Genomic DNA, 15,075 nt, shown 5'->3' on the forward strand with positions numbered 1-15,075 from the left:
TATTCACTAGAAACTCAGAAAGACAGATGGACAAACGGACAGACTAACGGGCAGACAAAATGGATGGACGGACAGGCAGACAAAATCCATGAACATAACAGCCAAGCGGACAGTCTTGTTGACAACATTCTGGAACTGATTTAATATCTTGCAATCACAATAAAATAGTTCATATACAAGCACAGGAACAAACATTGGATGGTAATTACACAGTACATAACAGCATAATCAAGCACCATGCATAAATGTGCTGAGCAAACATCCATCTAATCAACTAGAAACTTTGATCACATGCTGCTGGCACAGGGAAGGGAAATGTGCTCAGGTGTAATGGGAAGGGGAGGGGCTTTAAGGCTTTAACTGTGAGGTGCTGGAGTGGGTGTATAGCAACAGCCTGCATAACCAAGGATCGGAGTAAAGTGACAGTCTCAGCTCTGTGCCGTACCCACTATGTTGTGGACAGTGAGTCTCTGCCTCCTGTTGGCCGCGTCCTCTTCAGGTGTACCACTGGATAGATACAGCACCAAAGGACAGCATAAAGTACTGCTCGTCTCCTTCGATGGCTTCAGGTGGGACTACGACCGCGATGTGGACACGCCAAAACTGGACACAATGGCCAAAGACAGGGTCAAGGCCAGATATGTGACCCCACCTTACCTCACCATCACCAGTCCCACACATTTCACCCTCCTAACAGGTACCTACTGTGGATCGATACCCAGGCACAACCCTTTCTACAGGCTCCAAGAGAGCAGTGATTCTGTGGAGGTTCATGTTCATGTTCATGTCATGGTGGTCCTTTTTTCTCTCCAATTATTGGATCACAAGTCATTCCATTTTAGTTTATAAGAATTGTGAATGTAACTGGAAAAAAGGAATTAACTGTAATTCAATGTCCCAGGGTCCAGCAGCTTTCAGAGTTGAGTAAGATGATTATGTTGGGAAGGCTGAAGGAGGAATTTATATTTTCCTTGACAGAAATTCTAATTTTTAACTTTTGAATCATCAGTGCCAGTTTAAAAGAAATGTAACTTCCTTGAAATTAAATTCCTTTAATCTCCAGTGTCGGTCATAAGACCTTGTCCAATAAGCGCCATGGCACTCACAGGCTATAAAGTTGATAGAATTTGTCATGTGAATGTGGCAGACTGAATATTGAGAGATTGACAGTGACTCTTTTCAGGGCGCTACATTGAAAACCATGGGGTGATCCACAACATGTGGTTCAACATCACCACCAGTGAGAAACTGCCTTACTATGTTACCCAGTTTAAGAATGAGTGGTGGGACAACGGCACTCTACCCATCTGGATCACAGCCCAGAATGATTTAAGATGCACCTTCATCTTAAATCATTCCTGCATTTTCTTTACATTAATACAAATCAAATCAAATGTTATGTCAATGCAAATAGTCTGGGTAGCCATTTAAATGTCTGCGCATATATGCATGTACGGTGTATGTGAGTGTTGTATGTAAGACTGTGTGTGTCTGTGTGTGTTTGTAAGACTGTGTGTGTGTGCGCGTGACACCTCTCTTCATCCCCATTTTGTCTATTCAGGGCCTGAGGGCTGGCTCTCTTCACTTTCCTGGCACGCAATCCACCTACCAGGGAGAGATGCAGACAGTGAAGGAAGTGGAACCACGGTTTTATGACTACAAAAACGAGACAAAATGGCAAGAGAACGTAGAGAAGGTGATGGGCACCTGGTTCAGTGAGATGGACCTGGACTTTGTGTCACTGTATTTTGTGGAGCCTGATGGCACAGGCCACAAATACGGGCCTGATTCCCCTGAGCGGAGGGAGATGGTCAAGCAGGTGGACAGAACAGTGGGCTACATCCGCAGCTTGGCTGAACAAAACTAACTTGCCGATAGTCTCAACATCATCATCACCGCTGACCATGGGATGAGCAATGTGTACCGCAACGGCTTAGTGAAGGAGATCACCCTTTCCAGGATCCCCGGATTCTCCTTCAGAGACATAGCCTTTCACCTGGTGGACTTTGGGCCCTCTGGGATGCTGCTTCCCAAGAAGGCATGCTGGATAAGGTCTACAACACCCTGAAGGGGGCGCACCCTCACCTTCATGTCTTCAAGAAGGAGGAGATGCCCAAGCGCCTTTACTTTGCTAATAACAACTGCATCCTACCCATCATTCTCTTCTCTGACCCTGGATATGTCATTAACGGGGTGGGTTCATAGCATGTCTCTATAGTATTTAGTAATAGTAGTTCGCTTAAACAAATTAAGACGTTTTTTAAAAGGGATTCCGTCACGCACAGAACCAATTTCAGGAACACAAAAAGTGAAATGAAGGCATACTTTTACTTTTGTAAGACAAAACATGCATATTGTTGTAGACTTTCCAATTCCATGCTTTAATGTGAATTACTGATTAGAGGATTGGCCTCAGTGAACAAAGTATGAGCAAAGAAGCTGGTTTAAAAATAACCATGTAGCCTATACAGTATATCTTTAGGCATCTAGAATATTTTATAACTTCTATAATATACAGTACAGTTTGGCACAACCTCATGCATCCCCCTGCATGCATTATGTGATTTCTGATAACATGCCATATTTCAATGGACTACAAATATTGAAGGAATTACCAAGTGAATTTGGTTTGTAGCAATGGAGAAAATGGAATCTTTTAGACCGGAATCAAGGAATTCAACTCTAATCTTAATACATCACAATTTTAATCAAGTGCATTACCACCTTCTCAGGATAATGCAGGTTTGGCTGATGGCATGCAGAGCTCTCTAATGCTTCATGAAGATATTCATGCCACAAAATTCGACATTAGCGTTTACATTTGGCTTAACCCTGCTGCCTGCAACTTTACCACTGAAAGTGCTACATCACTCCATTGAGTGATACTAAATCATTAAAAAAATCAGATTCTCATTTTTGTATACAAGAGATGGCCGCCTACACATCAATGTACTGTAAAACAGAAATAGCAAAATAACAAATGTCTTCAAATGCTATACTGACAGTAACCCATCAGAGGAAGTGATTACACCTGAACGCATATAAACTCATTGAAGGCTGTGGTTCCAGTAAGGGTATGTGGTAGAGTTCAGTTGATCTTCAGTGTAAAGTCTAATTAACAAAATACATAAGTTTAGGGTATTTGACCCTCGTGTTATCTCCTGTTTACGGACCCTTTATTTAGACATTTCAAAAGATTCTCCTCTCAGTTTTATCAGAGCAAATGTTATGCATGTTCAGAGAAGGGTTACATAATATCTATGGTAATTAGCCTGCCTTCTTCCTGTGTATCTAAATATATCAGTGTATTTTCTGTGAACAAAGTGAAGATAAAAAAGTGTCCGTATAACTGTATCGCTTGCTGTTCATACAATCCATCGTAATATCCATTTCATGATCAAAGTAGTTGTCCTGAATGACCAAAGGAACTATGTGATGTTTAGGCCTCCTTAGTTTATGAAAGGATTCCCACTTAACCTGATTAATAGTCCTTTTAACAGTATGTGTCTAATAATGGAGAACAGGGAAATTCTCCCGTTTCGGTTCTTATAAGCACTGAGCAGATGTAATGGTTGCTCAAGCAACCCTTTCCTTCAGTTAGTCAACATCTCCCTCTGCTGTCCAGTTGAAAGTGCATCATAGAAAGACAAGTTGGACTTCAGGCTTCCCATTATGATGATCAATATGAATTGCAACATTCTGATCACTCACCTCTCCTACTCTAAATGAACTCACACAGATTTGATCACCCTGACTCTTCTTGGCTCTTTGTCTCTACAGTTCCTCCCAGTGCAGTTCAACGCGGGGGAGCATGGCTTTGACAACGAAGAAATGGACATGAAGCCCATCTTCAGGGCTGTGGGGCCGGCGCTCCAAAAGAACCTGGAGGTGGGCCCCTTTGAGACAGTGAACATATACCCCTTGATGTGTCACATACTGGGCATCAAGCCTGATCCTAATGATGGCCACCTGGATGCCACAAAACACATGCTGGTCTCTGCCACAGAGGGTAAGTTTATATCAGGCTAATGACCCAAAAAGTGTGTTACACCTACTCCTTCATTACACAGCCAAAGTAATCTATTGTCTAACGCAATGTATATAGAATGTACAAATATGAAACACAAATGACAAAATTGAATAAAAATTAGATTCATGTCTGTCATTGACATCCATGTACACAAATCAAATGACATTACATTTGCATTACGTCTCGTATTTCAGACCTCCGTCAGGACATAAAATCAAATATCTTTGTTGGATTGGCAGCAGTGGCTGGATTTCTTGTGGTCTTCATAGTGATTGTGTTGTTTAATGTATTCAAGAAGGAGAAAAATGATAGAAGGTATGCATGTCTGAATATGTATACAAATCAATGGGAATTGGAAAATGTGAAGAATATTTGCTTGCACAATCTGATATATAGAAATGTGTACAATGTACCTAAGCATGTAATAAGCGAAAAAAGTAGAATTTGACTAACCACAGATACAGGCTCAGATAGGTATCATTCTCCTAGTGGTTAAAGGGCAACTGATACCTCAAACATACAGTATTAAAATAAACAAGCAGACAGATATTTGCCCACTGGCAAGTACAGAGTTGCAAACAACTTTGCTTTAAATGCTTCATTTCTTTTGTTTACTGCCAATGTTGGATTCCGCCAGTCTCTCTGCTGTCACGGTTTCTTCCTCTGCCATAACTCAAGACAATAATGGACTGATTGGAAGCTTTCTATAGTTAAGGTGTAATTCCTAGAGACAGGTAAACAAACTGAACAAGTCGAGCAGTGGAAACAATCTGTAAGGGGTAAAAAAATAAAAAGGACAAGTCAAGTGATCTGTCTGTTAATACACTTGATAGTCAGGGTAGATATGGGCTGTCAATTAGGGACAGAGACTGATTTGCATGCTGGCTGAGCTCCAGATTGATCTCAATCTATTCACGTCCTGTTGCTGATTGTAGTCAGCAGGATACCGACTCTGCAGTGAGTGAGTGGACCTATAAGTTTCTGTATAAATAAAGGAATGGAAATACCTTTCAAGAGACTGAATAGGTCTTTGTTTAGGGAAAATATCCTGTACATTAACACTGTGCCAAAGTTTTAGGCAGGTGTGAAAATGCTGTAAAGTAGGAATGCTTTCAAAAATAGAAATGTTAATTTATATTTATTAATTAACAAAACGCAAAGTGACTGAACAGAAGAAAAATCTACAGCAAATGAATATTTGGTGTGACCACCCTTTCCCTTCAAAACAGCATCAATTCTTCTAGGTACACATGCAGACAGTTTGAAGGAACTTGGCAGGTAGGTTGGCCCAAACGTCTTGGAGAACTAACCCCAGTTCTGTGGATTTAGGCAGCCTCAGGTGCTTCTCGCTCTTCATGTAATCCCAGACAGACTCGATGTTGAGATCAGGGCTGTGTGGGGGCCATACCGTCACTTCCAGAACTCCTTCACGCTGAAGATAGCGAAAGCCGTTAAGAACTGTGTGTTTGGGGTCGTTGTCATGTTGCAGAATAGATTTGGGGACAATCAGATGCCTCCCTGATGCCTTTGCATGATGGATAACTATCTGCCTGTACTTCTCAGCATTGAGGAGACCATTAATTTTGACCAAATCCCCAACTCCATTTGCAGAAATGAAGCTCCAAACTTGCAAGAAATCTCCACCATCCTTCACTGTTACCTGCAGACACTCATTTGTGTACCGCTCTCCAGCCCTTCAGCAAACAAACTGCCTTCTGCTACAGCCAAATATTTCACATTTTGTCCAGAGCACCTGCTGCCATTTTTCTGCACCCCAGTTCCTGTGTTTTCGTGCATAGTTGAGTCACTTGGCCTGGTTTCCACATCGGAGGAATGGCTTTTTGGCTGCTAGTCTTCCATGAAGGCCACTTCTGACCAGACAGTAGGTGGGTGCACTAGGGTCCCACTTTTCTGCCAATTCTGGGCTGATGGCACTGCTGGATATCTTCCGATTGTGAAGGGGAGTAAGCATGATGTGTCTTTCATCTGCTGCAGTAAGTTTCCTTGGCCAACCACTGCATCTACAGTCCTCAACATTGCCGTTTCTTTGTGTTCTTCAAAAGAGCTTGGACAGCACATCTGAAAACCCCTGTCTGCCTGGGAGAGACCTTGCTGATGTAGTATAAATACCTTGTGTCTTGTTGCTGTGCTCAGTCTTGCCATGGTTTATGACTTTTAACAGTAAACTGTCTTCAGCAACCTCACCTGGTTAGCTGAACATGGCTGTTCCTCCCAGAGTTGTATTCCTCCTACACAGCTGTTTCTGTTTCAGTTAATGATTGTGTTTCAACCTACATATTGAATTGATGATCATTAGCATCTGTTTGGTATAATTGTTTAATCATACACCTGACTATGTCTACAAAATCCCTGACTTTGTGCAAGTGTACCTAGAATAATTGATGCTGTTTTGAAGGCAAAGGGTGGTCACACCAAATATGGATTTGATTTGGATTTTTCTTCTGTTCATTCACTTTGCATTTTGTTAATTGATAAATATGATCTATTAACATGTCTACTTTTGAAAGCATTCTTACTTTACAGCATTTCTTCACACCTACCTAAAACTTTTGCACAGTACTGTATTTCTTGACATGACCTTACAGATATATTTTATATGTATTGTCATTTGATGACATAACTGGATTTAACATGGTGATTACTAATTGTTAAAAAAAATATGTTGAAAATACAACACGTGACAAGATAATTATCTAAGTTAATAGGAAATTACATAAATCTCCATTTGAACTTTTTTAATTATTATGTAAACTTTCATTACAGGTCATCATTATGCTAGTGAACATTACCAGAAGAGTAATACAATTACAATAAAATAACAGGCCTGACTAAAGGCCTTCCATTTTAAATAATAGAAAAGATATTGGTTAAGGGGGGAGGATAAGCAACTGTTTTATTTTTCATACAAGGCTTTCAGTAACATATTTCCCGGGAAATATTCAATAGAGTACCACAGTATGAGTCGTTATACCCACAAAACCTTGCGGTCAAACAGGTAAATGGGTCCAATCATTTTTCCACCCTTCATTTTTCCCATAGGGATTTTTAGTAACACTTAAAATAAGGGCCGTGTTTTGTGTAGGCTTACCCTGGCATGACATTTTGATAACCATGTAAATCTCTCTTGGACAAGGTGACTTTTATCAATATATTCGCCTGTATTTACCCCCCAAAAATGAAATGATCGTTGGCTACAAATGCCATGATGATCTGGACGAGACTGTCGAATCAGGGTAAAGGTAAGAATCTCTGGTTTAACTATCTAATGTTGGCTAAATGTAGTAATGAATAAATTGGCTAAACTTCTGTTAGACAAGGTGTCAGCTAGAGATGATGTGCAGGAGCTTGTATGTAGTAGTGCATGATGCTAACTAGCATTTTCGAATCTGAGCGTAAATGGAGCCGAATATATTTATAAAAGTCACCTTGCCCGAGAGGTTTATATGGTTATCAAAATTTCACGCCAGGGTAAGCCTACACGGAGTACAGCCCTTATTTTTAAGTGTTTCTAAAATCCACTATGGGAAAAATGAATGGTGGAAAAATTATTGGAATCATTTCCCTGTTGGACCGCTAGGTTTTATGGATATTATGACGCTGCCACTGTGGTGCTCAATAAACCACAACAGAGAGGAAGAGGCAGGGAGAGAGTTTACTCTGCCCAAAATCTGTCCACGAAACAGGCCACGAAGTGAGGCATTTTTGCATGGAGGTCAATGAGAGAGTGTCCAATTTGGTCAACAAAAATTGGACAATAATTGCTCATTTGTTACATGAGGCTTATTTAATCTGTTATAAGTTTCATAATGGTTATGTTAGAAATTCGCTGATATGTGGACGTACGTGACATTTCGGAAACAAAAAAACTATGTTATATTGTTGTTCAGACACGTATCTGTCCTTTCATTGGCTAGAATGTTCTCACCTGACCTGGCCTCCTCCCTCCTGCCTTCCATCTTTGAGGACATGTAGTTCCATTGCGTGAGCGGTCACTCGATTATCTTGTCAATATAATAGACCATTTTTGACCACATTATGTGAAAACGATTTGATTGGTCACACGTCGAGGTGTGATGTTAACAGGGACGGTATCTGCCAAGGGACAAGCTTCGAGAATGCGTTTTCTTTCCGCCCTCTTTTCCATTCTTCTCATAAAATACTAGAGTAGGCAACAGCGAACATGGAGGAATTGAGCGCCGTAGGAGAACAGGTTTTCGACGCTGAATGCATCCTGAACAAACGACTAAGAAAGGTTAGATGTTGTAAAATATAATTTTCTCATATCCCAAAATATTTTCTGCCCACAGTTTGGTAACATTTCCCTTCTCTATTTTTCGCAGGGGAAGTTAGAGTTTCTTGTAAAGTGGAGGGGATGGTCATCCAAGTAAGTACAAGTGGTGCTGCAGCTGCGAGTACAGCCTCAAACAATGAAAACAACAACAACGTGTCGCTTTTTGCTTCACTGTTGTAGTAAAGGATTCATACATTCCCTAAATTTGCTCGAAAACATGCTGCACTTGAAAACGAGAAATTATGGGTTTACGCTTACCTCCTCCTGCTACTACTATTAGTATTATTGTTGTTGGTTTTAAGGTTTGGAAATTAACCTAGTTAGTTATGCAAAACAAACAGATCGTTTTGGTTTCTCGTATTCAATATCTGCTGGTTTGTCTATTTGACATTTTCTCAGTAATTAGGCCACACAAACTAGGCTATAGAAACTCCTATTTGATCACTCGCATACTGGAGCTCAAGTTAATGGTTTATCAATCTAGCTTTATTGATAAATAAATTACAAGCAGGAGTTGGTAGAAGTTTGTGTTGGGAAACGTATGCCGAGTCTCTCACACATCCCACAAAATACAGTGTCCAGTTGGTACACTTGCCTAATTTTTGTGATTAGTTTAAATGTATGTGATATAGTTTATTAATTGCCTAACGTGACTCTGTAGTATACATAGAATCTTCGTAAATCAGTCTTTCCCCCCCTTTCGAGCTCTCCAGCTGCCAGCGCGTCCTTGTCACAGTTGCCCTTTCCCTTGTCCCTTCTGTTTCATTGTTGCTATTAATCCCATCATCAATGGGCATTCTGCCTGTCACTCACACCCCGTTCTTAACCCACATCCTCACGTTGCTCTCAGAGTCTGCCAGCGCCATCGACTCGGTCAGTTATTTACTTGTTGTGATATAAACACGTAAGACGTGGCTGGTGGAAATTATAATGTGCATGCCAATTCGCAATCTTTTTCTACATTAACTCAATATTGGCCCTCTTGAGATTCTCTGATTCCTGTGAAGGTGGCAGATCCTACACACTTGGCTTTAAATAAACTTCTCTCCTTATCTTCCCCCTTTGCTATGTAGTTAAGCCTCCCACTCACAGCTCTTTGCATATGCCTCCTATCTCTACACTAGGTTACACTAGGCCTCCTTTCTCTAATCACTATGTTAGGTTACACCAGGCCTCTTATCTCTACACTGTCACTAAGGTATAGGTTATGCTAGGTCTCTAGTCACTAGGTTAGGTTACACTAGGCCTAAATTTCATTAGTGGTACACTATGGTCCAATCAGTGCATTGACTAACTTGTATCATCAACTTTTACCAAGAAGTACTGCAATGTGGACATTTTAAGTGATTTGAGTATTTTGATGGACATATTTTCCTTTTGCTTCAGGCACAATAGCTGGGAGCCCCAAGCAAACATCCTTGACCCAAGATTATTGGCTGCATTTAACAAGAGGTGGGTTTCTATTTGCCCAGGAACTCACTGAGTGAGCTATCCACTATATCCAAACATTGCCCTCTGAAATAATAGTGCCCCATTCAAGCCAATGTGGAGCCCACAGATAGGCATTACAATCTGTGTTTTCAGGCTGTAAACACATCGATATGAGTTTAGGTTTTCCCAACCCTTCCAAGTTTTATATGATGGTCGTTCTGTTCAATATACATTTGATATAAAAATACATTATTTTGTATTGGTAAGGGATAAAATAATGCATTTGTAAAATAAAAGGAGTCATAAGTGCCAGTTAATCTTAAAACTGAAGCAGGGAAAATATTTCATTTCAAATGTATACTTTCCTTTGCAAACATACATTTGTAGAAGGATAACAATGATTTAAACGCATATACAGCAGGAAATGTGGGGGTAGAACAAAAACAGGAACCGAATTTCCAAAAGTGAAAGCGTATCTAATGTTTTCAGATGAGCATCTGGGGATTTGTATTGCAACCCCTGATTTGTTTTTTCCCAGCATTTGGCGTTGCAAGACCAGACAATACTTCACAAGATGTTACTTGTAAAAAATTCTGTCTCGCCATGAACACAGTCCATATGTCTCTGTCAAGAAGAAGGCTACAAGTCTTGGATCACAGCGTATATGTTTAGTGATAGAATACCCTGTCCTCCGATGGTTTCCAAAACACTCAACAGTGCTCGGTTTGTATCCTTGACTCCTGCGCTACTTCTACCATAACTACTGCTGAAGACTGTTTCCTATATTTTGTTTTTACAGTGAACAAGAAAAGGAAATTTTGATCTGCAAGAGAGGGAAAAGGCCGAGGGGGAGACCTCGAAAAGTTGTGGTATGCTTTCCTCAAGACCTTTACAAATATTGAAAAGTATTTTCAACCAAAATGTTATAAATATAATGTAATATGACTTCTCATTTCAGGAAACTGTGCCTGAAGTGTCAAAGTCAAGCAGTTCTTCATCATCGTCATCTTCGTCTGGCTCATCCTCGTCATCTTCTTCCTCTTCCTCCTCATCGGATGACGACGACGATGATAACAATGATAGAAAGGCAAAGCCGGGTCCCAGAACACGGGAGCTCCACCCTGTCCCTCAGAAGAAAGCACAGATTGTTGTGGCTAAGCCGGAGCCCCCGAGGAAGAAGCGAGGCAGGAAAGCACTGCCTGCAGAAATGAAGGCCATTCAACAGAACAAGGGCCAGCGCAAGATTATAAAGACAGTTGCCAAAGACTCCCCTGCAGACCTCCGAGGTGGAATCAAGAAACCCTTTCACCCAGCCAGCTTCACCTTCATGGGGTTGAACAGCAGAGGCCCTCTGAGTGTCCAGGGCAGATGTTCCCTGGCCCAGGGTGGGACTACTAAAAACTCCATGAACACTGCAGGCTCTGGCCGGTCAAATACCTCAGCTTCTCTCTCTTTCAACCAGAGATCTAACCAGAGCAAGAGTCAAGCTTCTGACTTCAAACTGTCAGTCTCTGATGTGGACAGTGGAGGAGGTTTGGACTTAAAAACGACTGCAAGCAAATCTGGAGTAGCCGTGTTGAATTTGCATAACTCCAAACTCTCAACCAGCAATCCACAAGGAGCTTTTCAGCCACAGCTGGGTTCCCACAACGGGCAGAAGAAACCAGATGCCCCTGGGCAAACACCACTGCAGCAGGTACCCAATAACAAACCTGCTTCCCCCTTCTCCACTCCTAAAGGCCCTGCCAACCAAGCTGCAAGCCTTCAGGCACTAAACCTGCAGAGTGTGAACAAATCAACACAGGGCAATGGTACTCCAGGCAATGGCACCGCGCCAGTGTCCAACCTGCGAAGCACTGCCAACCCAGCACGGAAAAACACAGTTGGTCAGTATGGTCAAGAGCAAAATCCTGTACAAAGTCCTGCCACGCCTGGTGGACAACAACCCAGAAAGAACCATCCTGGAGTTGATAAGGTCAAAGCTGAGGAGACCAGTGAAGTGGGTTTCACGGCAGAGAGGCCTGAGAGGCTGACTACAACAAGGGCGCAAGGGAGGGTTGAGAAGAGCATTGTCCAGAACACCTCCACAGAGGCCAGAGACATCCTGGGCAAGCGGGAGAGATCTGCCTCCAAAGACAGTGGCAAGCAGGCCAAGGTCCTCCTGAGTGAGATGAGCACCGGTGAGGAGAGCACCTCAGACTCTGACCAGGATTCCCCCTACCCAAGTAACAGTCAGGACTTGTCCATCTCAGTCCAGACCGGCCAGGACTGGAAGCCCACTCACAGCCTGATCGAGCATGTGTTTGTTACTGACGTCACTGCCAACCTTGTCACTGTCACAGTCAAGGAGTCCCCAACCAGTGTGGGCTTCTTCAACATACATAATTATTGACTGAACACCGGTAATTGAGCTGCCTAGCAAAGGGGCTGCAAAGTAGACAGCAGAGGCCTTAAGTGGGGTATTGAATGAAGTAGATAAGTCAGAGCAGTGTTAATGCACATAGGTTTACTGCAGTGATGCGAAGTTTCCCCTTCTCTACAGTGTTTTAATCTGAAATCTGCAGACTTACTCTTTTGCTTTGCTCTGTTAGTAAAACAATGTACTTTTGATATATTGTACACATGCAACAAAACAAGCTAATCAACTGGAGGAAAGCTTTGTCTTAAGGGAACTATTCAGGGCCAGGTGTAAACTAGATTGGTAGCTCGTTTGATTACAAAGTAGTAATGCAATTTAGGGATGTCATTGTAATGTAGCTACCTCTAGTTTAATCCAGCTCTCGTTTTGTATTCAATATTCTTGTGAGTACTGTTTTTTTTCTCCCTTGAGTATAAGATGTCGTGACCATTACAATCAATTTGGCAATTCACATTAGTGTAAAGCACTGTAGTCTTATATGAAGTGTAAAATTCCAATGAAAGGACAAATAATAGCAACACTTCCTTAGGAAACATTTTCCAATTTGAAAATGTTGTAATTACTGGAAGAGCTCTTGAAGCTATAACATTAACAAAGAAGTTTGCAAGGCAAACCCGGTGTTGCGGTGAGGACCAAGTTCTCATCAGTTGAAAATACATTTAATTCCTCAGTGCAGTCAGTCTTATCAGTGAAGTATTCCACCCAGGCTGGAGTACGAGGGAAGAAGATACACTATCTCTGTTCTCCCTTAGTGCTCAGATAAGACCGGTTACTGGCCGAGGTAACTCCTCTCCCTTCAGGTCTGTGCCCCCATAACCCCACTAGAGCATTCACTGGCGGGTGTACTCCTGTCAAAACTGGTGATTATTATGGACGAGCCCAGTGAATAATTGTCAGTTTAGATATGGCAGGATGATGGACAGCACACCTGACGTGACTCCTCCCCTACCCCAGCCAGAGTTCCCTGTGTGGTGCCTCTTTGTGCCTTTATGAGTGCTGAGGGCAAGGGATTTCACCAATGTAGGAAGGGTGGAGGCAAAGGAAACCCAACAATGAACTAACTGCCTGATATTGTTTTTCCTTGACCACAAAAAAAAACACCATATCGAGTATTTAGCAGCTGGTGTTCAAAGTGTAGGCCGATGAAATGCTAGATATTTTCCTTTGTTACATGCAGTGTGCATACATACACGCACCACAATCTCATTTTACTCGGCTGCATGGGATCAGGAGTTAGGCTCTGCTACCCACAAGAAAAATGTGTTTGTCTGATGTAACTGAAAAGAAACCACAACGTCTACTGTCTTTCTGCTCCCTAGAGAGGAGTTTAGCTACACCACTTCAACTGAACTCCCCACTCTAATCGTACTCTGCAGACCATGCTTTAAATGTTTTCCTAAAATGAATCAACAAAGGCGTTACCCCAAAGAGAGCTAACGTGTCAGGTTTGCAGAGAAGGATGGTTATTCTAGTGCATCTGTTAATTATACACAGAGGTGGTAATCATTGCTCTCTACTTGTTTAAATCTTGCCACGCAGATGCACCGTGTTTGAAAGTGCTGTTGTGTCATGATGTAACCTATGTGGTAGTGTATTGTTTAAACAAATACAACAATATATGTTTTTAGTGAGAATTCTGGAGACACAACATTTGAGTGTGATTTGATCTCATACAGATCAGAGTAGCTAGGCATTGTCCAGACATGTCCAGGCATTGACAAGACTAGATTTACAATACTAACAGATTTACGGTCAAATTGACTAGACTAGGACCAGAAACCACTTAGGTTGTTTTAAGTGCTTGTATTCAGCTGTTTATGTTGATGGTTTCTATATGCCATAAACACTATTTAAAGCTGTCTGGACCCTGGATTTGGAAACATTTTCTCTCAAATATGTTCATATGCAAACATTACTGACATGATTAATCAGAACCTTGAAGGAAGACAAGGCATTGTGCCTTGATAGGTGAGAAATGACCCTCATCCACATGGTTTCTTAAATGTTAATGACATTTGACAATTTATGGGAGGATGGGGTACATACAATTATCAAAGCAATCCAGTTGTATCTCACATTTGACATTAGCTGGAGCCAGGCTACGGACTCCTGTAACAGTGGTTTTATGTTTTCCTCGCTCCATTTCTCAAACTGTGACGCGAGGGAGTGAAGGCATACAAGAAAAGACCATTGTTGGGCTGTGGTCTTTACACATTTGTAATCTTCTTTTGACTAACCATTTCATCTGAAGGCTGTATTCTTCAAACTATTTATTTAAACGAGGTCTTCAGGATAGGACAATGTCACCAATCTTTGTATTGTGCATGTTGTCGTGATATTAACCTTTAATAAATAGTACTTTCTTAATAAGTCTGGTAATCATTTCTGTTTTCACTGATCATGTTGGGGGTGCCCCTTAACCTTCAACGCATAATGCCAACCCAAGTCATACATTTTCTGTTAATTTGCCTTAGTATTAAAAATTCTGCTGAATTTAAATAGCCAATAGGAGTCTGAATTAAATTATTAGGTACGTGTATGTGCGAGTGTGTTTTACAAAAATACTTTGCAAAAATACTCTTTGCAGGAGCCTCCTGAATATAATGTAGTTATTCATTCAGTCACTAGATGCTGCTGTTGCATTTCAAACAAGGCCCATTCAGAATGGCGTACTATGTTTCTTCCCCTGTAGGAGTAACAGATGGATGGGTTCACCAATGTAAAGAGGGGTCGCACTCACGGGGTTGTGAGACTTGCTGTTCTGTTTAAAAAGCACATATTCACATTTTTCACTCTGACAGATCAAATCACTATCTGGTTTAGCTCCTAATTGATCCAATTGGAAATATATAATTTCCCTTCATTCTACAGTGTGTTCTAATC

The 15,075-nt window shown here is 41.4% G+C and overlaps 1 protein-coding gene and 1 pseudogene across 2 annotated transcripts; both read left to right on the top strand.

Annotated features, from left to right (window-relative positions):
* Nucleotides 1-406: 406 nt before the first annotated feature.
* Nucleotides 407-5,012, top strand: LOC112259240 (annotated as a pseudogene).
* A 2,603-nt stretch (nt 5,013-7,615) lies between these two features.
* On the top strand, nt 7,616-14,562 carry LOC112258927 (chromobox protein homolog 2). 2 transcript variants are annotated; one of them, XM_024433579.2, is made up of 5 exons: nt 7,619-8,303; nt 8,392-8,435; nt 9,729-9,794; nt 10,573-10,642; nt 10,732-14,562. In XM_024433579.2, exons 1-5 carry the CDS (start codon nt 8,232-8,234, stop codon nt 12,163-12,165), a joined length of 1,686 nt encoding a protein of 561 aa, XP_024289347.1. In that variant the 5' UTR covers nt 7,619-8,231; the 3' UTR covers nt 12,166-14,562. The 2 variants fall into 2 exon arrangements, with proteins under 2 accessions (XP_024289348.1, XP_024289347.1); XM_024433580.2 differs by lacking the exon at nt 9,729-9,794 and having other exon boundaries at nt 7,616-8,303.
* The last annotated feature ends 513 nt before the right edge of the window (nt 14,563-15,075 follow it).

This window comes from Oncorhynchus tshawytscha, linkage group LG09 (genome assembly GCF_018296145.1).
Source record: "Oncorhynchus tshawytscha isolate Ot180627B linkage group LG09, Otsh_v2.0, whole genome shotgun sequence".
Lineage (NCBI taxonomy): Eukaryota > Metazoa > Chordata > Actinopteri > Salmoniformes > Salmonidae > Oncorhynchus > Oncorhynchus tshawytscha.